Source organism: Ranitomeya imitator, chromosome 4 (assembly GCF_032444005.1).
Source record: "Ranitomeya imitator isolate aRanImi1 chromosome 4, aRanImi1.pri, whole genome shotgun sequence".
NCBI classification, from domain to species: Eukaryota; Metazoa; Chordata; class Amphibia; order Anura; family Dendrobatidae; genus Ranitomeya; species Ranitomeya imitator.
In genome coordinates, this window is record NC_091285.1 from 912,093 (window position 1) to 938,167 (window position 26,075).

At 51.6% G+C, this 26,075-nt stretch overlaps 1 protein-coding gene across 5 annotated transcripts in view; it reads right to left on the reverse strand.

The window, feature by feature from the left end:
- The window catches only part of EPS8 (EGFR pathway substrate 8, signaling adaptor), a 205,426-nt gene that overhangs the window by 121,269 nt on the left and 58,082 nt on the right, over positions 1 to 26,075 (reverse strand). For 3 of the 5 annotated variants that reach the window (XR_011320615.1, XM_069762743.1, XM_069762742.1), the window contains exons 2-7: positions 22,342 to 22,453; positions 21,759 to 21,824; positions 21,164 to 21,228; positions 9,541 to 9,608; positions 9,195 to 9,356; positions 1,229 to 1,378 (exon numbers count right to left, since the gene is read on the reverse strand). Coding sequence is in view for 4 of the 5 variants with exons in the window: in XM_069762743.1 (XP_069618844.1) it covers positions 1,229 to 1,378; positions 9,195 to 9,356; positions 9,541 to 9,608; positions 21,164 to 21,228; positions 21,759 to 21,814 (501 nt within the window). In the remaining variant the exon portion in view is untranslated. The remainder of the gene's footprint in view (positions 1 to 1,228; positions 1,379 to 9,194; positions 9,357 to 9,540; positions 9,609 to 21,163; positions 21,229 to 21,758; positions 21,825 to 22,341; positions 22,454 to 26,075) is intronic. The other 2 variants (XM_069762745.1, XM_069762744.1) reach the window with 1 other exon arrangement.

Below are 26,075 nucleotides of genomic sequence, written 5' to 3' on the forward strand. Positions count from 1 at the left end.
GAGCACAGACCACAATGTGATCACTACAGAGGAGCACAGATCCCAATGTGATCACTACAGAGGAGAGGAGCACAGATCCCAATGTGATCACTACAGAGGAGAGGAGCACAGATCCCAATGTGATCACTACAGAGGAGAGGAGCACAGATCCCAATGTGATCACTACAGAGGAGAGGAGCACAGACCACAATTTGATCACTACAGAGGAGAGGAGCACAGATCCCAATGTGATCACTACAGAGGAGAGGAGCACAGACCCCAATGTGATCACTACAGAGGAGAGGAGCAAAGATCCCAATGTGATCACTACAGAGGAGAGGAGCACAGACCCCAATGTGATCACTAAAGAGGAGAGGAGCACAGATCCCAATGTGATCACTACAGAGAGGAGCACAGATCCCAATGTGATCACTACAGAGGAGAGGAGCACAGATCCCAATGTGATCACTACAGAGGAGAGGAGCACAGATCCCAATGTGATCACTAAAGAGGAGAGGAGCACAGATCCCAATGTGATCACTACAGAGAGGAGCACAGATCCCAATGTGATCACTACAGAGGAGAGGAGCACAGATCCCAATGTGATCACTACAGAGGAGAGGAGCACAGATCCCAATGTGATCACTACAGAGGAGAGGAGCACAGATCCCAATGTGATCACTACAGAGGAGAGGAGCACAGATCCCAATGTGATCACTACAGAGGAGAGGAGCACAGATCCCTATGTGATCACTACAGAGGAGAGGAGCACAGATCCCTATGTGATCATTACAGAGGAGAGGAGCACAGACCCCAATGTGATCACTATAGAAAGGAGCATAGATCCCAATGTGATCACTACACAGGAGAGGAGCACAGATCCCAATGTGATCTCTCTGGACACAGTTTGGCCCTCTGTTCGTTAGCAGTAGTCTCCGGCCTTCCATTGTCGTTTCTCTGCTCCTCTCCCCTCTTTTTGGAGGGCGACCTCCACCGATTCTTCAGCATTTTGCAGCTGATGGCCTCAGTTCTCCCATTTCTGGCCCTTTACACCGTTCTTGGTTTCAACATTCGGAGGGTGACAACTTCTCCTGAACATTGTGTGTGCCGCCGTGGTGCCAGATCCGCCAGGGCCCGTCCTTCCGTGACATGGTGGCCCCTCACATGGACACGTGCAGGTGACATGCACAGCACACAGCATGCAGCAGCCCACCACAGACCACGTGCAGCTCCGGGGTCCCCGCCTTACCTTGACCTCATCACACTGGAAGAGGTGCAGATCAGCTTTGCTTTGTGTCGGCTCCTTACATACAAGGGCGAGAATGGAGTCGTATCTGCAGGAGTTCATCACAGCCTTACAGTGCTGGATGCCGCCCACTGGGAAGTTCTCTAATTCAGTCTGTGCAGAAATGAAACCACAGATTGTTCCACTCCTGGGGGGACGGCTTTTATCACAGCGGCATGCACAGACGTCACCACTACGACAGCAACATGCACACCCCATCAAATCGATGGGCTCCATAATCCTATGTAACTACCGCACTCGGGGATCCCCGACACTGCTCCCAGGGACCACCACACCAACCCCGTACCCAGAGACCACCCATCCTCCTCCCAGGGACCACCACACCAACCCCGTACCCAGAGACCACCCATCCTCCTCCCAGGGACCACCACACCAACCCCGTACCCAGAGACCACCCATCCTCCTCCCAGGGACCACCACACCAACCCCGTACCCAGAGACCACCCATCCTCCTCCCAGGGACCACAACACCAACCCCGTACCCAGAGACCACCACACCAACCCCGTACCCAGAGACCACCCATCCTCCCAGGGACCACCACACCAACCCCGTACCCAGAGACCACCCATCCTCCTCCCAGGGACCACAACACCAACCCCGTACCCAGAGACCACCCATCCTCCCAGGGACCACCACACCAACCCCGTACCCAGAGACCACCCATCCTCCCAGGGACCACCACACCAACCCCGTACCCAGAGACCACCCATCCTCCCAGGGACCACCACACCAACCCCGTACCCAGAGACCACCCATCCTCCCAGGGACCACCACACCAACCCCGTACCCAGAGACCACCCATCCTCCCAGGGACCACCACACCAACCCCGTACCCAGAGACCACCCATCCTGCCAGGAACTACCCACTTCAACCCCGTACCCAGAGACCACCCATCCTCCCAGGGACCACCACACCAACCCCGTACCCAGAGACCACCCATCTTCCCAGGGACCACCCACACCAACCCCGTACCCAGAGACCACCCATCCTCCCAGGGACCACCACACCAACCCCGTACCCAGAGACCACCCATCTTCCCAGGGACCACCCACACCAACCCCGTACCCAGAGACCACCCATCCTTCTGCCAGGGACTACCCACTTCAACCCCGTACCCAGAGACCACCCATCCTTCTCCCAGCGACCACCACACCAACCCCGTACCCAGAGACCACCACACCAAGCCCGTACCCAGAGACCACCCAGCCTCCCAGGGACCACCACACCAACCCCATACCAAGAGACCACCCATCCTCCCAGGGACCACCACACCAACCCCGTACCCAGAGACCACCCATCCTCCCAGGGACCACCACACCAACCCCGTACCCAGAGACCACTCATCCTCCCAGGGACCACCACACCAACCCCGTACCCAGAGACCACCCATCCTCCTGCCAGGGACCACCACACCAACCCCGTACCCAGAGACCACCCATCCTCCTGCCAGGGACCACCACACCAACCCCGTACCCAGAGACCACCCATCCTCCCAGGGACCACACCAACCCCGTACCCAGAGACCACCCATCCTCCCAGGGACCACCACACCAACCCCGTACCCAGAGACCACCCATCCTCCCAGGGACCACCCACACCAACCCCGTACCCAGAGACCACCCATCCTCCCAGGGACTACCCACTTCAACCCCATACCCAGAGACCACCCATCCTTCTCCCAGCGACCACCACACCAACCCCGTACCCAGAGACCACCACACCAACCCCGTACCCAGAGACCACCACACCAAGCCCGTACCCAGAGACCACCCATCCTCCCAGGGACCACCCACATCAATCCCATACCCAGAGACCACCCAGCCTCCCAGGGACCACCACACCAACCCCGTACCCAGAGACCACCCATCCTCCAAGGGATCACCACACCAACCCCGTACCCAGAGACCACCCATCCTCCTGCCAGGGACCACCACACCAACCCCGTACCCAGAGACCACCCATCCTCCTGCCAGGGACCACCACACCAACCCCGTACCCAGAGACCACCCATCCTCCTGCCAGGGACCACCACACCAACCCCGTACCCAGAGACCACCCATCCTCCTCCCAGGGACCACCACACCAACCCCGTACCCAGAGACCACCCATCCTCCTCCCAGGGACCACCACACCAACCCCGTACCCAGAGACCACCCATCCTCCCAGGGACCACCACACCAACCCCGTACCCAGAGACCACCCATCCTCCCAGGGACCACCACACCAACCCCGTACCCAGAGACCACCCATCCTCCCAGGGACCACCACACCAACCCCGTACCCAGAGACCACCCATCCTCCCAGGGACCACCACACCAACCCCGTACCCAGAGACCACCCATCCTGCCAGGAACTACCCACTTCAACCCCGTACCCAGAGACCACCCATCCTCCCAGGGACCACCACACCAACCCCGTACCCAGAGACCACCCATCTTCCCAGGGACCACCCACACCAACCCCGTACCCAGAGACCACCCATCCTCCCAGGGACCACCACACCAACCCCGTACCCAGAGACCACCCATCTTCCCAGGGACCACCCACACCAACCCCGTACCCAGAGACCACCCATCCTTCTGCCAGGGACTACCCACTTCAACCCCGTACCCAGAGACCACCCATCCTTCTCCCAGCGACCACCACACCAACCCCGTACCCAGAGACCACCACACCAACCCCATACCAAGAGACCACCCATCCTCCCAGGGACCACCACACCAACCCCGTAGCCAGAGACCACCCATCCTCCAAGGGATCACCATACCAACCCCGTACCCAGAGACCACCCATCCTCCCAGGGACCACCACACCAACCCCGTACCCAGAGACCACTCATCCTCCCAGGGACCACCACACCAACCCCGTACCCAGAGACCACCCATCCTCCTGCCAGGGACCACCACACCAACCCCGTACCCAGAGACCACCCATCCTCCTGCCAGGGACCACCACACCAACCCCGTACCCAGAGACCACCCATCCTCCCAGGGACCACACCAACCCCGTACCCAGAGACCACCCATCCTCCCAGGGACCACCACACCAACCCCGTACCCAGAGACCACCCATCCTCCCAGGGACCACCCACACCAACCCCGTACCCAGAGACCACCCATCCTCCCAGGGACTACCCACTTCAACCCCATACCCAGAGACCACCCATCCTTCTCCCAGCGACCACCACACCAACCCCGTACCCAGAGACCACCACACCAACCCCGTACCCAGAGACCACCACACCAAGCCCGTACCCAGAGACCACCCATCCTCCCAGGGACCACCCACATCAATCCCATACCCAGAGACCACCCAGCCTCCCAGGGACCACCACACCAACCCCGTACCCAGAGACCACCCATCCTCCAAGGGATCACCACACCAACCCCGTACCCAGAGACCACCCATCCTCCCAGGGACCACCACACCAACCCCGTACCCAGAGACCACCCATCCTCCTGCCAGGGACCACCACACCAACCCCGTACCCAGAGACCACCCATCCTCCTGCCAGGGACCACCACACCAACCCCGTACCCAGAGACCACCCATCCTCCTGCCAGGGACCACCACACCAACCCCGTACCCAGAGACCACCCATCCTCCTCCCAGGGACCACCACACCAACCCCGTACCCAGAGACCACCCATCCTCCCAGGGACCACCACACCAACCCCGTACCCAGAGACCACCCATCCTCCTCCCAGGGACCACCACACCAACCCCGTACCCAGAGACCACCCATCCTCCCAGGGACCACCACACCAACCCCGTACCCAGAGACCACCCATCCTCCCAGGGACCACCACACCAACCCCGTACCCAGAGACCACCCATCCTCCCAGGGACCACCACACCAACCCCATACCCAGAGACCACCACACCAACCCCGTACCCAGAGACCACCACACCAAGCCCGTACCCAGAGACCACCCATCCTCCCAGGGACCACCCACACCAACCCCATACCCAGAGACCACCACACCAACCCCGTACCCAGAGACCACCACACCAACCCTGTACCCAGAGACCACCCATCCTCCAAGGGATCACCACACCAACCCCGTACCCAGAGACTACCCATCCTCCCAGGGACCACCACACCAACCCCATTCCATGAGACCACCCATCCTCCCAGGGACCACCACACCAACCCTGTACCCAGAGACCACCCATCCTCCTGCCAGGGACCACCACACCAACCCCGTACCCAGAGACCACCCATCCTCCCAAGGACCACCACACCAACCCCGTACCCAGAGACCACCCATCCTCCCAGGGACCACCACACCAACCCCGTACCCAGAGACCACCCATCCTCCCAGGGACCACCCACACCAACCCCGTACCCAGAGACCACCCATCCTTCTGCCAGGGACTACCCACTTCAACCCCGTACCCAGAGACCACCCATTCTCCCAGGGACCACCATACCAACCCCGTACCCAGAGACCACCCATCCTCCCAGGAACCACCACACCAACCCCGTACCCAGAGACCACCACACCAAGCCCGTACCCAGAGACCACCCACATCAATCCCATACCCAGAGACCACCCATCCTCCCAGGGACCACCACTCCAACCCCATACCAAGAGACCACCCATCCTCCCAGGGACCACCACACCAACTCTGTACCCAGAGACCACCCATCCCTCTCTCGGGCACCACTGACACCAACCCCGTACCCAGAGACCACCCATCCTCCCACGGACCACCACACCAACCCCGTACCCAGAGACCACCCATTCTCCCAGCGACCACCACACCAACCCCGTACCCAGAGACCACCACACCAAGCCCGTACCCAGAGACCACCCATCCTCCCAGGGACCACCCACACCAACTCTGTACCCAGAGACCACCCATCCCTCTCTCAGGCACCACTGACACCAACCCCGTACCCAGAGACCACCCATCCTCCCAGGGACCACCACACCAACCCCGTACCCAGAGACCACCCATCCTCCAAGGGACCACCACACCAACCCCGTGCCCAGAGACCACCCATCCTCCAAGGGACCACCACACCAACCCCGTACCAAGAGACCACCCATCCTTCTCCCAGGGACCACCCACATCAACCCCGTACCCAGAGACCACCCATCCTCCCAAGGACCACCACACCAGCCCCATATCCAGAGACCACCCATCCTCCCAGGGACCACCACACCAACCCCGTACCGAGACCACCCATCCTCCCAGGGACCACCACACCAACCCCGTACCCAGAGACCACGCATCCTCCCAGGGACCACCACACCAACTCCGTACCCAGAGACCACCCATCCTCCCAAGGACCACCACATCAACCCCATACCCAGAGACCACCCATCCTCCCAGGGACCACCACACCAACCCCGTACCCAGAGACCACCCATCCTCCCAGGGACCACCACACCAACCCCGTACCCAGAGACCACCACACCAACCCCGTACCCAGAGACCACCACACCAACCCCGTACCCAGAGACCACCACACCAAGCCTGTACCCAGAGACCACCCATCCTCCCAGGGACCACCCACACCAACCCCATACCCAGAGACCACCCATCCTCCCAGGGACCACCACACCAACCCCATACCAAGAGACCACCCATCCTCCCGGCGACCACCACACCAACCCCGTACCCAGAGACCACCCATCCTCCCAAGGACCACCACACCAGCCCCATATCCAGAGACCACCCATCCTCCCAGGGACCACCACACCAACCCCGTACCGAGACCACCCATCCTCCCAGGGACCACCACACCAACCCCGTACCCAGAGACCACGCATCCTCCCAGGGACCACCACACCAACTCCGTACCCAGAGACCACCCATCCTCCCAAGGACCACCACATCAACCCCATACCCAGAGACCACCCATCCTCCCAGGGACCACCACACCAACCCCGTACCCAGAGACCACCCATCCTCCCAGGGACCACCACACCAACCCCGTACCCAGAGACCACCGCACCAACCCCGTACCCAGAGACCACCACACCAAGCCTGTACCCAGAGACCACCCATCCTCCCAGGGACCACCCACACCAACCCCATACCCAGAGACCACCCATCCTCCCAGGGACCACCACACCAACCCCATACCAAGAGACCACCCATCCTCCCGGCGACCACCACACCAACCCCGTACCCAGAGACCACCCATCCTCCCAGCGACCACCACACCAACCCCGTACCCAGAGACCACCCATCCTTCTGGCAGGGACTACCCACACTAACCCCGTACCCAGAGACCACCCATCCTCCCAGGGACCACCACACCAACCCCGTACCCAGAGACCACCCATCCTCCCAGGGACCACCACACCAACCCCGTACCCAGAGACCACCCATCCTCCCAGGGACCACCACACCAACCCCGTACCCAGAGACCACCCATCCTCCCAGGGACCACCACACCAACCCCGTACCCAGAGACCACCCATCCTCCAAGGGACCACCACACCAACCCCGTACCCAGAGACCACGCATCCTCCCAGGGACCACCCACACCAACCCCGTACCCAGAGACCACCCATCCTCCCAGGGACCACCCACACCAACCCCGTACCCAGAGACCACCCATCCTCCCAGGGGCCACCACACCAACCCCGTACCCAGAGACCACCACACCAACCCCGTACCCAGAGACCACCACACCAAGCCTGTACCCAGAGACCACCCATCCTCCAAGGGACCACCACACCAACCCCGTACCCAGAGACCACGCATCCTCCCAGGGACCACCCACACCAACCCCGTACCCAGAGACCACCCATCCTCCCAGGGACCACCCACACCAACCCCGTACCCAGAGACCACCCATCCTCCCAGGGACCACCCACACCAACTCTGTACCCAGAGACCACCCATCCCTCTCTCAGGCACCACTGACACCAACCCCGTACCCAGAGACCACCCATTCTCCCAGGGACCACCACACCAACCCCGTACCCAGAGACCACCCATCCTTCTGCCAGGGACCACCACACCAACCCCGTACCCAGAGACCACCCATCCTTCTGCCAGGGACTACCCAGATCAACCCCGTACCCAGAGACCACCCATCCTCCCAGGGACCACTGACACCAACCCTGTACCCAGACACCACCCATCCTCCCAGGGACCATCCACACCAACCCCGTACCTAGAGACCACCCATCCTTCTGCCAGGGACCACCACACCAACCCTGTACCCAGAGACCACCCATCCTTCTCCCAGGAACCACCCACATCAACCCCATACCCAGAGACCACCCATCCTCCCAGGGACCACCCACACCAACCCCGTACCCAGAGACCACCCATCCCTTTCCCAGGCACCACTAACACAAACCCTGCTCCCAGGCACCACTAACACAAACCCTGCTCCCAGGGACCACCCACCCTGTGATAATAAACACTGCTCCCAGGTACCACAACTAACAACCACCGCACTCTGGGATCACTGACCCTGCTACCAGCAACCACCCACCCCGTGGCCAGGGACCACCACTACTGACCACCTCACTCAGGGACCACCAACTATCACGCTCCATGATCACGATTCCACACCCATGGACCAGTGCCCACCTCACTACAGGACCACCCACCCTGCACCCAGAAATCACGACTACCACACTCAGTGATCACAATTCCGCACCCACGGACCAATGCCCACTTCAGTCAGGGAGCACGCACCCACCCTGCACCCTGGAAACACCCACCGACTCTGCATACAAGGATCAGTGACGCCCACACTCAGGGACCACTGCCACCCACCCCATGCCCAGGAACCACCAAGCTGATGGACCACCCACCCTGCAGCCAGACACCAGTGTCCACTGCGCCAAGGGAACACCGACACGCCATGACGCCTCTTCAGCACCACAGATACTATTACACCTCTGTGGATGATGGCAGAGGAGCGTTACCTTGGTCTCTATATCATACAGACTAACAGCTTTGTCGTCCACCTGGAGATACATATCCTGTGTCCACACTTTCCCCTTTGCATCTAGTAACTTTAGTTTGCGGATCCCGTCATCGATGGTGAGCACCGCATCCTTACGATCCATGACGAATGTAGTGAGGTGCTGCAGTACATGGTAGGAGTGTGTTCATATTACATTATTATGTCAAGGAATAGACAAGATTGTGGGGGAATTTAAAGGACCAAAGCTGGGGTCTTCGGTATTTTAGATTAAGTAAATTATTTCCCCAACAGTACAACCCAGCAACAATATCACCCAAAGCCCTCAAAAAACCACAGAAAGTTACCTCAACATGGTACTGGGAGGTCTCAGACACCACACTGACGCTGTCCCGGGCATAGTTCTTTCTTTGCTCTACAAAAACACAAGTCGCAGGAAAGCCATCAATGAAATTGTGTTTTAAAGACATCTTCGGTCCATGCACAATAAAGAAGATTCACTGGTTAATGCCATGCCAGAAGTGACCTGCCCGATGCATGGAGATAGATGAGAAGGAGGTATGGATCACACTCATTAGAAGGAACCCCGATTAGTGTAACAGGACAGCATCTTATCTTAATGAACCAGAGGTCTATTCTGAGTAAGCCAGGAGAAATAGACTTATCTATATGTTGACTTTTGAATTTGTGTTTTTGCTCTTTGGATGGTCAAGAAAACAGACTTTTGTTTGTATATGACTGTTATATTGACTTGTAACTTGACATTTGAAGTAGCATATTGTGCTGTTGTCCTGGATGACAAAAACGCAGGGCAATTGAGCAATGATGATTTTTTCTTTTTTTTTTTCTTTTTGAACAAAGCAATTGAGCAATGATGTTTGCTGATATGTTCATTACACATTGTCCAGGCCAGCAAGCTTGTTGACTTGCAAAACAGAGGAGTGCAAATTGTCTCTTCAGAGAGGAAGAGAACTAGAATTCTAGTGCCAGGAGCAGTTCCCCGAAACACAGTGTCTGCAAATTGAGATTCTGGTTTGGCTATTATCCTAAGTCATGTGACAAGGCTCGGTAAAGGGTCGACATTGACTGTTAGGATTGCTACTTCTAATAGGTGGCACTAGAGTTCTAGTTCTCTTCCTCTCTGAAGAGACAATTTGCATATTTCCCAGAGGAGCATTGCGGCTTTAAGTCTCCTCACCTCGACATGCTTATGTCACTCTCCACAAGGAGAAACGATACTTCTTGGATCCCAAAACCGAGTAAAATGTATGCAAATAGATTAAATAGTCAAACAATGAGCATTAATCTCATCACATCTTTCTCTTGACCTCTGGATGCTAGCTTGAAGGGCAACAGTTGGGAACTATATTAAGTGGGATATGCCTCTAACAATATACATTCAGATAGCCAAGAGGTCCAAAGAATCAGAGAAAATCATTTTGCTGGGACTGTTCTATGCGTTTTTTGCCTGTTTTTTGGTTCAATAAAGTATTGCTACAGTTTTACCCTCACCCTGCGTTGTCTGAGTAGTATTATACCCACGATAAAAGGAGAGTGGCCGTTCGGTGGGATGTGCCCTGGTCCATGCGGTTTCACCTAGCAGACTAGAGCACTCTCTGGACCCCCCGTGTCTTCAGAGTGTGCTTTATGTTTACAGACTTGCCAGAGGAAAGTAAACTTTACGTGTCAGAAATGCAAGCTTGTGACTGTTAGAGGAAAAGGTGCAAAGTCTTCAGGAGAGAATAGCAACACCGAAAGCTCATCACAGAAGATGAGAATTTCCTCGATAGAGAAGAAAAAGCTCTAAAGAATGTTGCCAGAGAAGAACTTTTCCGTTTTCCTGCAGAAGATAATGATGGAGTAGAAATAACTATTCATAATGATGGCACAGGAGCACCTTTCAATGTACCTGCAGAAGAAGAGAAATGGAAGCATGTGAACCAAAGAAGCAGGACCACAAGGAGGCAGTCAGCACCCATACTGCTAAAGAACCACTACCAGGCTCTCACGCAGGACAAGTATGACGATGTACAGCAAAAAAGTGATTTGCCCACACAGAACACCCCAGTAAAAAAATCAGAATCCTCTTCAAAGGAGAAAAAGAAGTGCTGTGGTGAAGAAGAAGAAAAGGAGAGTGGAGGTCATGAGGGATTTCCTACCAAGAGGAACAGAAGCGGCCAAATGGACATTACCTCACGAGAGGTGTGCAGTCTTCCAGGTGCCCAAATCAAAGATGTGTGTGATAGGGTATCAAGACCATGCTAATGATGACTACACATGTCTATAAAATACATGTAGGAACAAATGACAGTGCAAGAAAGGACCTGGAAAATATATGCAGAGACTTTGAAGACCTAGGCCGGAAATTGAAGGAACTGGGAGGGCAGGTTGTCTTCTCATGCATCCTCCCGATGGATGGACATGGACCAAGGAGATTGAACATGATTCGACATGTGAACAACGGGATATGTCAATGGTGTCATGAGCAACGTTTTGGGTTTCGTTACCATAGAGTAAATTACGTATATGGTGGACTTTTTGCTACAGATAGGCTGCATCTTAAGAGGAACACACATATTTGGTATTTTCATGACTATGAAAATTCTACATTCACACTGAAGGCATCAAAACTATGAATTAACACATGTGGAATTATATACTTAACAAAAAAGTGTGAAACAACTAGAATTATGTCTTATATTCTAGGTTCTTCAAAGTAGCCACCTTTTGCTTTGATGCCTGCTTTGCACATTCTCTTGATGAGCATTCTCTTGGCATTCTCTTGATGAGCTTCAAGAGGTAGTCACCGGGAATGGTCTTCCAACAGTCTTGAAGGAGTTCCCAGAGATGCTTAGCACTTGCTGGCCCTTTTGCCTTCACTCTGTGGTCCAGCTCACCCCATACCATCTCGATTGGGTTCAGGTCTGGTGACTGTGGAGGCCAGGTCATCTGGCGTAGCACCCCATCACTCTCCTTCTTGGTCAAATAGCCCTTACACAGCCTGGAGGTGTTTGGGGTCATTGTCCTGTTGAAAAATAAATGATTGTCCAACTAAACGCAAACCGGATGGAATAGCATGCCACTGCAAGATGCTGTGGTAGCCATGCTGGTTCAGTATGCCTTCAGTTTTGATTAAATCCCCAACAGTGTCACCAGCAAAGCACTCCCACACCATCACACCTCTTCCTCCATGCTTCACGGTGGGAACCAGGCATGTAGAGTCCATCCGTTCACCTTTTCTGCGTCGCACAAAGACACGGTGGTTGGAACCAAAGCCTCTTGAAGCTCATCAAGAGAATGCCAAGAGTGTGCAAAGCAGTCATCAAAGCGAAAGGTGGCTACTTTGAAGAACCTAGAACATAAGACAATTTCAGTTGTTTCACACTTTTTTGTGAAGTATATAATTCCACATGTGCTAATTCATAGTTTTGATGCCTTCAGTGTGAATGTACAATTTTCATAGTCATCAAAATACATAAAAATATTTAAATGAGAAGGTGTGTCCAAACTTTTGGTCTGCACTGTACACGACCTGGACCGACTGAAGATATGGATGAACTCTATACATCAGATTTCTCTATTCTCAAAAAAGTACAACATTGATCATGGGAGATTTTAACTATTCATAAATTTGTTGGGAATCTCTCTCGGGCAAAATTAATGGGTCCAGAAAATTCTTATCTTCTCTTTCTGACACCTTTATCTTTCAAAATGTAGAAGAGAGAACAAGATGATCTGCAATCTTGGACCGAATTCTTAACAACAGGTAGGAAATGGTTGAGGAAGTAAAGGTGGCTGGGACCCTAGGAGGCAGCGATCATGCTATCCTCGAATTTTCGATTACAAGAGACTTTAAGGTTGTACTTCAGAAAGGCAGAATTTATTGGACTCAAAGAGGGTAGAAAAGGTCCAATGGCTGGATGTTCTAAAAGAAAAGAAATGTCAAAGAAGGATGGGAGATTTTACTAAATGAAATTCTCACTGCACAAATCAGTAACAATCCCAAAAAGAAACAAGAATTGGAATCATTTAAAGAGACCAGGATGGATGAACACAGAACTTAATCACTTGTTAGAGATGGAGAGAGAACACTTAGCTAATTTACATCTATTGGTCCAGATGAATTAGATCCTAGGGTACTAAAAGAGTTAGCAGAGGAAATTGCACAACCACTAGCCAGAATGTTTGAAAAATCCTGGAGAACACAGGAGAAGTCCCAGAAGATTGGAGAATGGCAAATGCTGTCACTATCTTCAAAACAGGAAAGAAGCTGGAGCCAGGAAACTACAGGCCAGTGAGCCTTACTTCTATACTAGCAAAGATCTGTGAACAAATTATTAATCAGCATGTAAGTACTTGCATAAGAATACAGTAATTAACCAGAGCCAGCATGGGTTTGTTGCAAACAAGTTATGCCAGACTCATCTAATTTCCTTCTATGATGGAATCAGTGACTGGGTGGATCGGGGAAATGCGGTAGATATAGTATATCTCGACTTCAGCAAAGCATTTAATAAAGTATCTCATACTATTCTTATTGAAAAAATGATCAAGCATGGGATTGACAAGTCTACGGTTAGGTGGATTCATAACAAGCTCAGTGATTGTATTCATAGTCCCCCTCCTCACATGTAAAGCGCCAAGGAATAAATGGCGCTATAACAATAAATGATAATAATAATAATAATAATAATAGTGGTAATAAATCGTTCCACATCCAATTGGAAGTGTGTTTCAAGTGGGGCACCACAAGGCTCTGTCCTGGCCCCAGTGTTGTGCAACAATTTTATAAATGATCTAGAAAAGGGAACTGAAGGTAAACTAATCAAGTTTGCATACAATACAAAGCTAGGAGGGATAGCTAACTCTAAAGACATAGAAAGGATTCTGGATGATCTAGATAAGCTTGAACAATAGGCAGCGACTAATGGAATGGTGTGGTGAAATATGTATGTATGTATGTATGTATGTATGTATGTATGTATGTATGTATGTATGTATATATACATACATACATACATACAGTGACATATGTCTAGCATTATATGTGGGACTAGTGATAATGTAACATCTGTCCTGAAGGCAAGTCACACCTAGGTGTTAATAGGTACTTCCTTGGGACTAGTAGAAATTCTGTCTCCATATCTCACCAGGAGATCTCGCTAGAGCCCAGAAGAAGGTAACATTTGGCACCTCTTAGATCTTGGAGGGGAGATGCTAATTGCGGCCTGAGGTGATCTATTCCTGAGAACCTTTTCACAAGTGTCTCAAAAGAGAAAATAATATATTCATTACTAGAGCAGCCGTGGCCAATCAAACAGCTCGCAATTATGATATTAACCTGAGGGGCCGGTCTAGAAACCTGACCTCAGACCAAAGTTATAAATTCAGGCTGCCGACAGAGAATTGTGTTCACATGAAGGGGCAGCCTGAGAAGCTGGTGTGATCCAATCTACATTCTTCCTACCCCCAGGGAGCAGAAAGCAACTACCAGTTAGATAATTTCTGTAAGTTTTTCCTGTTTATTTTGACACTGTTTTGCATAAGTTGTATGTCTTTTTATTATCATATTTTTATACCTTTTCTTATTGTAAGCATGGACCCTTTTGTTATTAAAGTATAAAACTTTAAAAAGTTGAACCTTGAATGTTCTAAAAGAATCCATAGCCTAAGGTGTGTGAGCGTAATGAGTGATAGACATTTTTATTTTTATTATTATTTCTGGGACTCATCGCCCGTGTCTTCGGTGAGTGGTGGCAGCGCGTATGAGCGGGTGTGGCCTGGGTCGGTGTGCGATTTATGCTCCCATTACAGCATAGGACAGAGGTTGAATGCTGGACTGAGAGTGGGGAGATAGATTAACCCTTGCAGGCACAACCCCAAGTCACGTGTGAGAGCAGGCACGTGACGAATAAGTGACACCACGGAGAAGGGATCCGTGAAGAATGGTATTTAACAGGGACAAATGCAAGATTCTACATATGGGTAAGAAAATTGAAAATTAGATCTATGGAATGGGAGAAATAGAGCTAAACAACAGCGCGTCTGAAAAAGACTTGGGTATACTAATAGATCACAGACTGCATATGAGTCAATAGTGTGATCCAGCAGCAAAAAGGCAAAACAGTTTCCTGATGAAGTCCGTTTCTGAACAGTAGGTGTTTGGTACAGACGCCGAACTTTACGGTTCGGGTTCGCCCATCTCTAGTGGTGAGTTCTCCTCCAATGGAAGACTTCAATCAGAGGCTGGACAGACATCTGTCTAATGTGATTTAGCGAGTCGTGCATTGTGCAATCGTGTTGAAACGTTGACCCCGGAGGTCCTGCCCAACTCTAACACTCTAGGATTCTATGTGCCAGCTTGTAGCCTGGAGATTCCTTGCTCTCAATGTGTGCCAGCTAGTATATTGAGGCATCATCGCACTCAGCATCGGCCATCTAGTAGATCAGAGGGTTCTCAAGCCCAGCATGTGCCAACAAGTAGATCGGTATCAAAGAGAAATGTGGCTGTGCTGCACTGCTGGCAAGCAATTCACAGGATTCCGATGAATAGAAATAAACTTTAGTTTATTACAAACGCGTTTCTAGGTTGAACAGACCTTTTCTTCAAGGGAACCACACATAATACACCTAATAGATCTGTGCATCCTCACAGCCAGCAAGGGCCAGCTAGTAGATTAGGGAGTCCTCACACCCAGCATGGGCCAATTAGTTCAGATTGTCCTACCACCCAGCAAGTGCCAACGAGTATATTAAGGTGTCCTCACAGCCAGCATGGGCCAGCTAGTAGATTAGGGAGTCCTCACACCCAGCATGGGCTAAGTAGTTCAGAGTGTCCTACCACCCAGCAAGTGCCAACTAGTATATTAAGGTGTCCTCACAGCCAGCATGGGCCAGCTACCGTAGAAGATTGGGGCATCATCACACCCAGCATGGGCCAATTAGTTCAGAGTGTCCTACCACCCAGCATGGGCCAGCTAGTAGATTAGGGAGTCCTCACACCCAGCATGGGCTAAGTAGTTCAGAGTGTCCTACCACCCAGCAAGTGCCAACTAGTATATTAAGGTGTCCTCACAGCCAGCATGGGCCAGCTACCGTAGAAGATTGGGGCATCATCACACCCAGCATGGGCCAATTAGTTCAGAGTGTCCTACCACCCAGCATGGGCCAGCTAGTAGATTAGGGAGTTCTCACAGCCAGCTAGAAGTTCGAGGCTTCCTCCCACCCAGCATGGGCCAACTAGTAGATCGGGGCGTCCGCACACCTTGCATGAGCCAGCTAGTAGAGTGAAGCGTCCTTACTAGTGATGAGCGAGAGTACTAGTTGCTTGGGTGGTCACCGAGTATTTGTTAGTGTTCGGAGATTTAGTTTTAGTCATCACAGCTGCATGATTTGCGACTGTTAGGCAGCTTGATTACATGTAAGGATTCCATAGCAACCAGGCAACCCCCACATGTAATTATGCTGGCTAAGAGATTAAATCATGCAGCTGTATCAACAAAAACTAGATCTCCGAACACTAACAAATACTCTGAGACCACCCGAGCAACTAGTACACTCGCTCATCACTAGTCCTTACACTCAGTGTGTACCAACTAGTACATCAGGGAGTGCTCCCACACAGCATGGGCCAGCTAGCAGATCGCAGGGTCCTCACATCCAGCATGAGTGTACTAGTAGATCAGAGCATCCTCACTCCCAGCACAGGCCTGCTAATAGATTGGGGCATCCTCACCCCCAGCACAGGCCAACTAGTAGATCGGGGCATCCTCACCCTCAGCACAGGCCAGCTAATAGATAAGGGCATCCTCACCCCCAGCACAGGCCAACTAGTAGATCGGGGCATCCTCACCCCCAGTATGGGCCAACTAGTAGATCGGGGCATCCTCACCCCCAGCACAGGCTCGCTAATAGATCGGGGCATCCTCACCCCCAGCACAGGCCAACTAGTAGATCGGGGCATCCTCACCCCCAGCACAGGCCAACTAGTAGATCGGGGCATCCTCACCCCCAGCACAGGCCAACTAGTAGATCGGGGCATCCTCACCCCCAGTACGGGCCAACTAGTAGATCGGGCCATCCTCACCCCCAGTACGGGCCAACTAGTAGATCGGGGCATCCTCACCCCCAGCACAGGCCTGCTAATAGATAAGGGCATCCTCACCACCAGCACAGGCCTGCTAATAGATCGGGGCATCCTCACCCCCAGCACAGGCATGCTAATAGATAAGGGCATCGTCACCCCCAGCATGGGCCAACTAGTAGATGGGGGCATCCTCACCCCCAGCACAGGCCCGCTAATAGATAAGGGCATCCTCACCCCCAGCACGGGCCAACTAGTAGATCGGGGCATCCTCACCCCCAGCACGGGCCAACTAGTAGATCGGGGTATCCTCACCCCCAGCACAGGCCAGCTAATAGATAAGGGCATCCTCACCCCCAGCACAGGCCCACTAATAGATAAGGGCATCCTCACCCCCAGCACTGGCCCGCTAATAGATAAGGGCATCCTCACCCCCAGCACGGGCCAACTAGTAGATCGGGGCATCCTCACCCCCAGCACGGGCCAACTAGTAGATCAGGGCATCCTCACCCCCAGCACAGGCCCGCTAATAGATCGGGGCATCCTCACCCCAGCACGGGTCAGCTAATAGATCGGGGCATCCTCACCCCAGCACGGGTCAGCTAATAGATCAGAGCATTCTCACCCCCAGCACGGGCCAGCTAACAGATCGGGGCATCCTCACCCTCAGCACGGGCCAGCTAATAGATCAGAGCATCCTCAACCCCAGCAAAGGCCCACTAATAGATCGGGGCATCCTCACCCCCAGCACGGGCCAGCTAATAGATCAGAGCATCCTCACCCCCAGCACGGGCCAGCTAACAGATCGGGGCATCCTCACCCCCAGCACGGGCCAGCTAATAGATCGGGGCATCGTCACCCCCAGAATTAGCTAGCTAGTATATTGGAGTGTCCTCACACCCAGGAGACTAGCATATTGGGGCTGTCGTCATACGCTTGTATACTCTCCCATTATCATGGACCTCGCTGTCTCGTACTTCTCAGTCATTATGTGATTTTTGTGCATTTATAAAGAATAATTGCCCCCAGAAGCACAGCACGCCACAAGGAAAAGGTCAATTGCCCCAGCTCCACACCATAACCTACTGAAATAGGGCATGAACCATGTGGGTCACACATCGCACACAGGACCCCAGCTTTCCCGTAGAGTCCTGCTGTCCCGACTGTGACAGGGTCTATATGGCGGCCATTTTGTCCTGCATAGCGAGGTATAGACCATAAAGACATGAGCAAACAGGTCACGGCACACAGATACCTTTCTTGTGTTTTGAGGAAGATCGAAGGAAATAAATCCCATCTCCTGCGATCAGGAAGAGCAGAACATCAGAAGAAGGGATAACCCTGTGTGATCTGCCACTATAGGCCCCGGCACTATACTGCCACCCTCTGGAGGGGAGGAATAAGGGATAACCCTGTGTGATCTGCCACTATAGGCCCCGGCACTATACTGCCACCCTCTGGAGGGGAGGAATAAGGGACAACCCTGTGTGATCTGCCACTATAGGCCCCGGCACTATACTGCCACCCTCTGGAGGGGAGGAATAAGGGATAACCCTGTGTGATCTGCCACTATAGGCCCCGGCACTATACTGCCACCCTCTGGAGGGGAGGAATAAGGGACAACCCTGTGTGATCTGCCACTATAGGCCCCGGCACTATACTGCCACCCTCTGGAGGGGAGGAATAAGGGATAACCCTGTGTGATCTGCCACTATAGGCCCCGGCACTATACTGCCACCCTCTGGAGGGGAGGAATAAGGGACAACCCTGTGTGATCTGCCACTATAGGCCCCGGCACTATACTGCCACCCTGTGGAGGGGAGGAATAAGGGATAACCCTGTGTGATCTGCCACTATAGGCCCCGGCACTATACTGCCACCCTCTGGAGGGGAGGAATAAGGGATAACCCTGTGTGATCTGCCACTATAGGCCCCGGCACTATACTGCCACCCTGTGGAGGGGAGGAATAAGGGATAACCCTGTGTGATCTGCCACTATAGGCCCCGGCACTATACTGCCACCCTCTGGAGGGGAGGACTAAGGGATAACCCTGTGTGATCTGCCACTATAGGCCCCGGCACTATACTGCCACCCTGTGGAGGGGAGGAATAAGGGATAACCCTGTGTGATCTGCCACTATAGGCCCCGGCACTATACTGCCACCCTCTGGAGGGGAGGAATAAGGGATAACCCTGTGTGATCTGCCACTATAGGCCCCGGCACTATACTGTCACCCTCTGGAGGGGAGGAATAAGGGATAACCCTGTGTGATCTGCCACTATAGGCCCCGGCACTATACTGCCACCCTCTGGAGGTGAGGAATAAGGGATAACCCTGTGTGATCTGCCACTATAGGCCCCGGCACTATACTGCCACCCTCTGGAGGGGAGGAATAAGGGATAACCCTGTGTGATCTGCCACTATAGGCCCCGGCACTATACTGCCACCCTCTGGAGGGGAGGAATAAGGGACAACCCTGTGTGATCTGCCACTATAGGCCCCGGCACTATACTGCCACCCTGTGGAGGGGAGGAATAAGGGATAACCCTGTGTGATCTGCCACTATAGGCCCCGGCACTATACTGCCACCCTCTGGAGGGGAGGAATAAGGGATAACCCTGTGTGATCTGCCACTATAGGCCCCGGCACTATACTGCCACCCTCTGGAGGGGAGGAATAAGGGATAACCCTGTGTGGTCTGCCACTATAGGCCCCGGCACTATACTGCCACCCTCTGGAGGGGAGGAATAAGGGATAACCCTGTGTGGTCTGCCACTATAGGCCCCGGCACTATACTGCCACCCTCTGGAGGTGAGGAATAAGGGATAACCCTGTGTGATCTGCCACTATAGGCCCCGGCACTATACTGCCACCCTCTGGAGGGGAGGAATAAGGGATAACCCTGTGTGATCTGCCACTATAGGCCCCGGCACTATACTGCCACCCTCTGGAGGTGAGGAATAAGGGATAACCCTGTGTGATCTGCCACTATAGGCCCCGGCACTATACTGCCACCCTCTGGAGGGGAGGAATAAGGGATAACCCTGTGTGGTCTGCCACTATAGGCCCCGGCACTATACTGCCACCCTCTGGAGGGGAGGAATAAGGGATAACCCTGTGTGATCTGCCACTATAGGCCCCGGCACTATACTGCCACCCTCTGGAGGGGAGGAATAAGGGATAACCCTGTGTGATCTGCCACTATAGGCCCCGGCACTATACTGCCACCCTCTGGAGGTGAGGAATAAGGGATAACCCTGTGTGATCTGCCACTATAGGCCCCGGCACTATACTGCCACCCTCTGGAGGGGAGGAATAAGGGATAACCCTGTGTGGTCTGCCACTATAGGCCCCGGCACTATACTGCCACCCTCTGGAGGGGAGGAATAAGGGATAACCCTGTGTGATCTGCCACTATAGGCCCCGGCACTATACTGCCACCCTCTGGAGGGGAGGAATAAGGGATAACCCTGTGTGATCTGCCACTATAGGCCCCGGCACTATACTGCCACCCTCTGGAGGGGAGGACTAAGGGATAACCCTGTGTGATCTGCCACTATAGGCCCCGGCACTATACTGCCACCCTCTGGAGGGGAGGAATAAGGGATAACCCTGTGTGGTCTGCCACTATAGGCCCCGGCACTATACTGCCACCCTCTGGAGGTGAGGAATAAGGGATAACCCTGTGTGATCTGCCACTATAGGCCCCGGCACTATACTGCCACCCTGTGGAGGGGAGGAATAAGGGATAACCCTGTGTGGTCTGCCACTATAGGCCCCATACTGCCTATCCTTAGGGAGGACTGACCACTCTACCCTGTCCCCCACTATACATAACATACATGTATATACTCAGTAGCGCGTTTCACGCCCATGAACAGATTACCGTATAGACTCTTGGCATTTCCTCTTCCGGTCTTCTCCGATTTTACAGAGGACAAGTCATAATTGCTGCAGGAAAGTGAAAGAAGAAACATCTGAGAGACATCGATCATTGGGGATCAGTGGACTTGTTCTGCTCCACAGGGGCGTCATGGAGGAGGGAGCAGGACGGCCTCACACTACGGAGACACAGGTACAGCCCCTGAGCAACGGTCTGCACACAGAGGAGCCGCAGTGGAGGAGCCGGCTCAGCAATAAGCCTCAGGACTATGCAAAGGACATCCACAACCGCTCCACAAGTCAGGTCCGTAATGAACCCCAACTGCCGCACAAACACTGCCACTACTATGATGACTCCAACCGCAGAATGAGGGGAACCAGGGGTCTCCGGTCTGCAGTGAGCGGCACAGCATGAATGTGGAACATCCTCCATATCGGAATGTCTGGATTTTGTCACAATTACCGCACCCACAGCAGTGAGGCGAATTGTCGATGGCTTTCAGACAATTGGGTTTTGTGCCATTTTTATTAGTGGAAACAAAATAAGTAAAAAAAAAAATTTCTACATATAGATATGGTTGAATCTCCTAGTTACATACCTGAGATCTGGAGAGGCGTTTCCTCCCACATAGTAATTAGACAAATGTCCGTTCATGATGGAACATCTGTAAAACAAAAAATACATCAGACATAAATGGTAACCAGCACCAGAGCCAGGAATCCAGAAACCATCGGGAATAAAGCAAAGGTAAATTATATTCTAGGAAGATACACCATTTAATAAGTCAGTTCTTCATCTATGTCCAGCTCTACGTAATTTTCCTGGTTCTGTTTCCATATAATGCTCCTGACTATCTCCTGGTTGTGTACTCAGAATGATGATGGTTCTGTATCTGTGTCCAGCTCTATGTAATTGTCCTGGTTCTGTTTCTATATAATGCTCTTGAACATCTCCTGGTTGTGTACTCAGAATAATGATGGTTCATTATCTGTGTCCAGCTCTACGTAATTGTCCTGGTTCTGTTTCTATATAATGCTCCTGACCATCTCCTAGTCATGTACTCAGAATGATGATGGTTCTGTATCTGTGTAGTGGATGCCGGTCGTCTATCTATACAGTGGCTTTGGTTCTGCATCATTCTGAATATCTGTCATTTGATAGTTTGCACTGGAAACACTTACTTATGGTCTGTGGCTCCAACACGTCCCGGAAAACAAAGTCCTGTTGTCAGGATTTCACAGAAATTCCCATCTTTTTAAATTTTGGCTCAGGAGTAAATCTGCAAATTTCAGACTTTGGAGAAAGTAGAAAAGATAATATGCCTGTCAGAAAAATGAAGAAAATGATGGCACTTCCTAAGAAACGCACTTCCAGATGTGCTCAAATGACAGAGAAGGCAAATGGTGCATTATCGCAAGCTGCCCGGGGGCAAGCACACAGCATGGACCCACAGGTGGTGCTCCAACCTTCACCTGATTAACTCTGGTTGCTGCATAATTGCAGCAAGACTACGAATGGCGTTGCTTTCAAGTAGGTATTGCACACACGTGTCGTCCCGGATACCTGATGAGTGGTTACTAAAAGCTTCCTACAAAGGTTAGGTACCAGAAATAAGTTTACTACATATAAGGTCACAGAATCAAGGGTCTGACAGACATGGTACCAGAACAATGACTAATACATAGATGTGGTACCAGAACCATAATTAATACATAGATGTGGTACCAGAACCATAATTAGTACATAGATGTGGTACCAGAACCATGATTAATACATAGATGTGGTACCAGAACTAAGCTTATTACATAGATCCAATAACAGACCCAAGTGCATTCAATATACATGGTACCACAATCATGATCAGCAGGAGGGGACACACCGCCAATACAGCTACACAAGGGCCAGAGGTGGAGGAGGGCAATGCCTATTCTGCAAGGGTGGCTTACAATTCTGGGGAACCCATGGCCAGATTGACCTCAACATCAGCAGCGCTGGAGGCCAGAATTCAATAGAAAATAGTAGAGGTAGCAGTGTTGCCACGCAGGCTTCCCCTTGCAGTTATATCACATGGTATAGCACAGCCAATCAGGAGGGACTATGAAAGTCACTATAAAAAGCAGTGGCAGGAAATGCAGCAGATACTTTGTAGTGAATCCCGGAGAGCCAGGACTCACAGCTCAGCGAGAAAGAGGGAAAGCCACAAAACACTGAACAATCATTCCGGTGCGTGGCAGCACAGCGGTGGTAACAGCCATATATGTGGTGCTCACCGACCTTAGTGTAGGGGCATTTATGATGCAAGTTCATAGTGAACGAGCGCGGTTAACACTCATTTCACAATTATCTTGCCATGTAAGGTGGCTGCTGTTCATCTGATGAAGGAGCAAAACTTTTGTGCTGCCCATGCGGACTGTGTGATCTAGAACAGATCTGGTAATCTAGTATAGATCGCTCAGTGTGCATCGCTTACTTCGGCCTGACTGTGCAAACACTTACTGATCAGCAGCCATATCGTGCCGCCAGTTGCCGAGTGTGAACGGACCCTAAGGCTGCATTTGTATTGAAGAGCTCGATAAGTGATGCGTGCAGTTCTAGGAGACTGTAGAGTGTTAAGGCTGGCCATACAGGACATGACTGTCAGCAGAACGATGCTGCAGCCAATCATCTGACCTACAGCCAACGTTCATACACAGGAGCACTCAAACATTTGTGTCCTTTATGAGAAAGTCACAGATTGGCATCACAGCCCAAAAATCAGACCAGTGCAGTCAACGTCGTCCACGACAAGCGCTAGGCCACCGCACACAGGGTGTCGGCCAACTGTCCATATTGATGTGTGCAGCCGACAATCTAAATGTGGAACTGGATTAGCGACGAGCTCAGTGACAGGAAACAGAAGATGGATTATAATGGAAAACTGAGTTACAGCTAACCGAGGGGTACAACAGGGGTCAGTATCCGCTACCGCCGAGGTCCGTACTGGGCAACGCCAGGGTCAGTATCCGCTAGCGCTGGGGTCAGTATTGGGTACAAAAGGAGTAAGCATCCGGTACCGCTGGGGTCAGTACTGGGCACCACCAGGGTCAGTATTGGGCCCAGCCTGGGTCAGTACTGGGCAACAACAGGTCAGTATTGGGAACTGCCAGGTTCAGTACTGGGCACCACAGAGGTCAGTATTGGGCCCTCTTCAACATAATTATCAATGACTTTGCAGAGGGAATACAGTAAAGCTTTAATATTTGTAGAGGATGATAACTCTGCAGGGAATCCGCACAGAGAAGGACTGTTACATACTCTCTTCTCAGTACGTGACTTGGGGTTGTGCCTGCAAGGGTTAATCTATCTCTCCACTCTCAGTCCAGCATCCAACCTCTGTCCTATGCTGTAATGGGAGCATAAATCACACACCGACCCAGGCCACACACCCGCTCATACGCGCTGCCACCACTCACCGAATACACGGGCGATGAGTCCTGGAAATATTAATACTACTGTCTGCCAATCTTAAGGCTCACACACATTAAGGCTATGGATTCTTTAGAACATGCAAGGTCAACTTATTAAAGTTTTATGCTTTAACACAAAAGGTACAGTGCTTACAATAAAAAGGGTATAAAATATGGTAATAAAAAGACACAAGTATGCAAAACTGTTATAAAAATAAACGGAGAAAACTTACAGAAATATCTAACTTTGTAGTCGGCTTTCTTCTCCCTGAGGGGGGACGAATATGGAATGAAACATCAGCTTGGCTGCCCTCAATCTGTGAACCCCATTCTTTGTGTATAGGCCTTATTTATAGAGTTACCTTGGAGGTCAGATTTCTAGACCAGCCTCTCATGTGAATATTTATAATTGCTTGTTTGTGACTGGACCATGGCCACTCCGCCAATGAATATATTATTTCCTCTGAAATTCCCTGTGTAAGTTTCTCACAGATAGATAGTGTCAGCCTGTGATTGACATCTTCCTTCAAAAGAGAGGAAGGTGTGAAAGGTTTCCCCTTCCTGGTTCTTAGCCAGACCCCCTGGCGAGATTGGAGACAGAAGACTGCTTGCTCAGGATAACATATGCTGTGACCTTTGTGAAACCTGCAGCCTTCAGGACAGATGTTAAATTACTGCTAGTCACATTATATATATATATATATATATATATATATATATATATATATATATATATATATATATATATACATACATATATATATATATATATATATATATATACATATATATACATACACACACACACACACACACTTATACCTATTTTGCTACAAGGACAATTTAATATTACAGGAGGATTTAAATAAGCTTGAGGCTTGGGCTGAGAAATGGAATTGAAGTGTACAGTAGATAAAAGTAAGGTCACATATTCATGCAAACGAAAGAATGATGATGCAGGGAACTCGTCTGATCACTGTATGTGGAGTTGGGAAGGAATTTTCCCCTAATATTAGCGTCTGCCCCATGGGGTTTTTGCTTCCTCTGAATCATCATGCGAGGCTGTAGGTTGGACTCAATGGATTCGTGTCCATTTTTAAGCTTAAACACTATTAAAACTAATGTGTTTGGGGGCTTAGCACACGTCTTTTCAGGGCAAATGGAGCCTTTCTACTTTAGGTTCGCAGCAAATGCAAAAAAAATTTGATGATGCTATCAAAACTAACACTGAAATCATTTTTTCTCAGACAACCGATTTGAAATTCACATTTTCCTGACGTTTTTAAGAGCAAATTATCGCTATGAACTTTTGGTAAAATGGTGATAGATAGCCATCAGGGTCGCCAATTTTAATTTTTCTTCACAGCTTCTCAAAAACTTAAGGGACATTTTGACAGACACATTAGATGATCATAATAAACCATTAGAATCATAAGTGATTGGTGTCTACAGACCAGGAATCCTATATG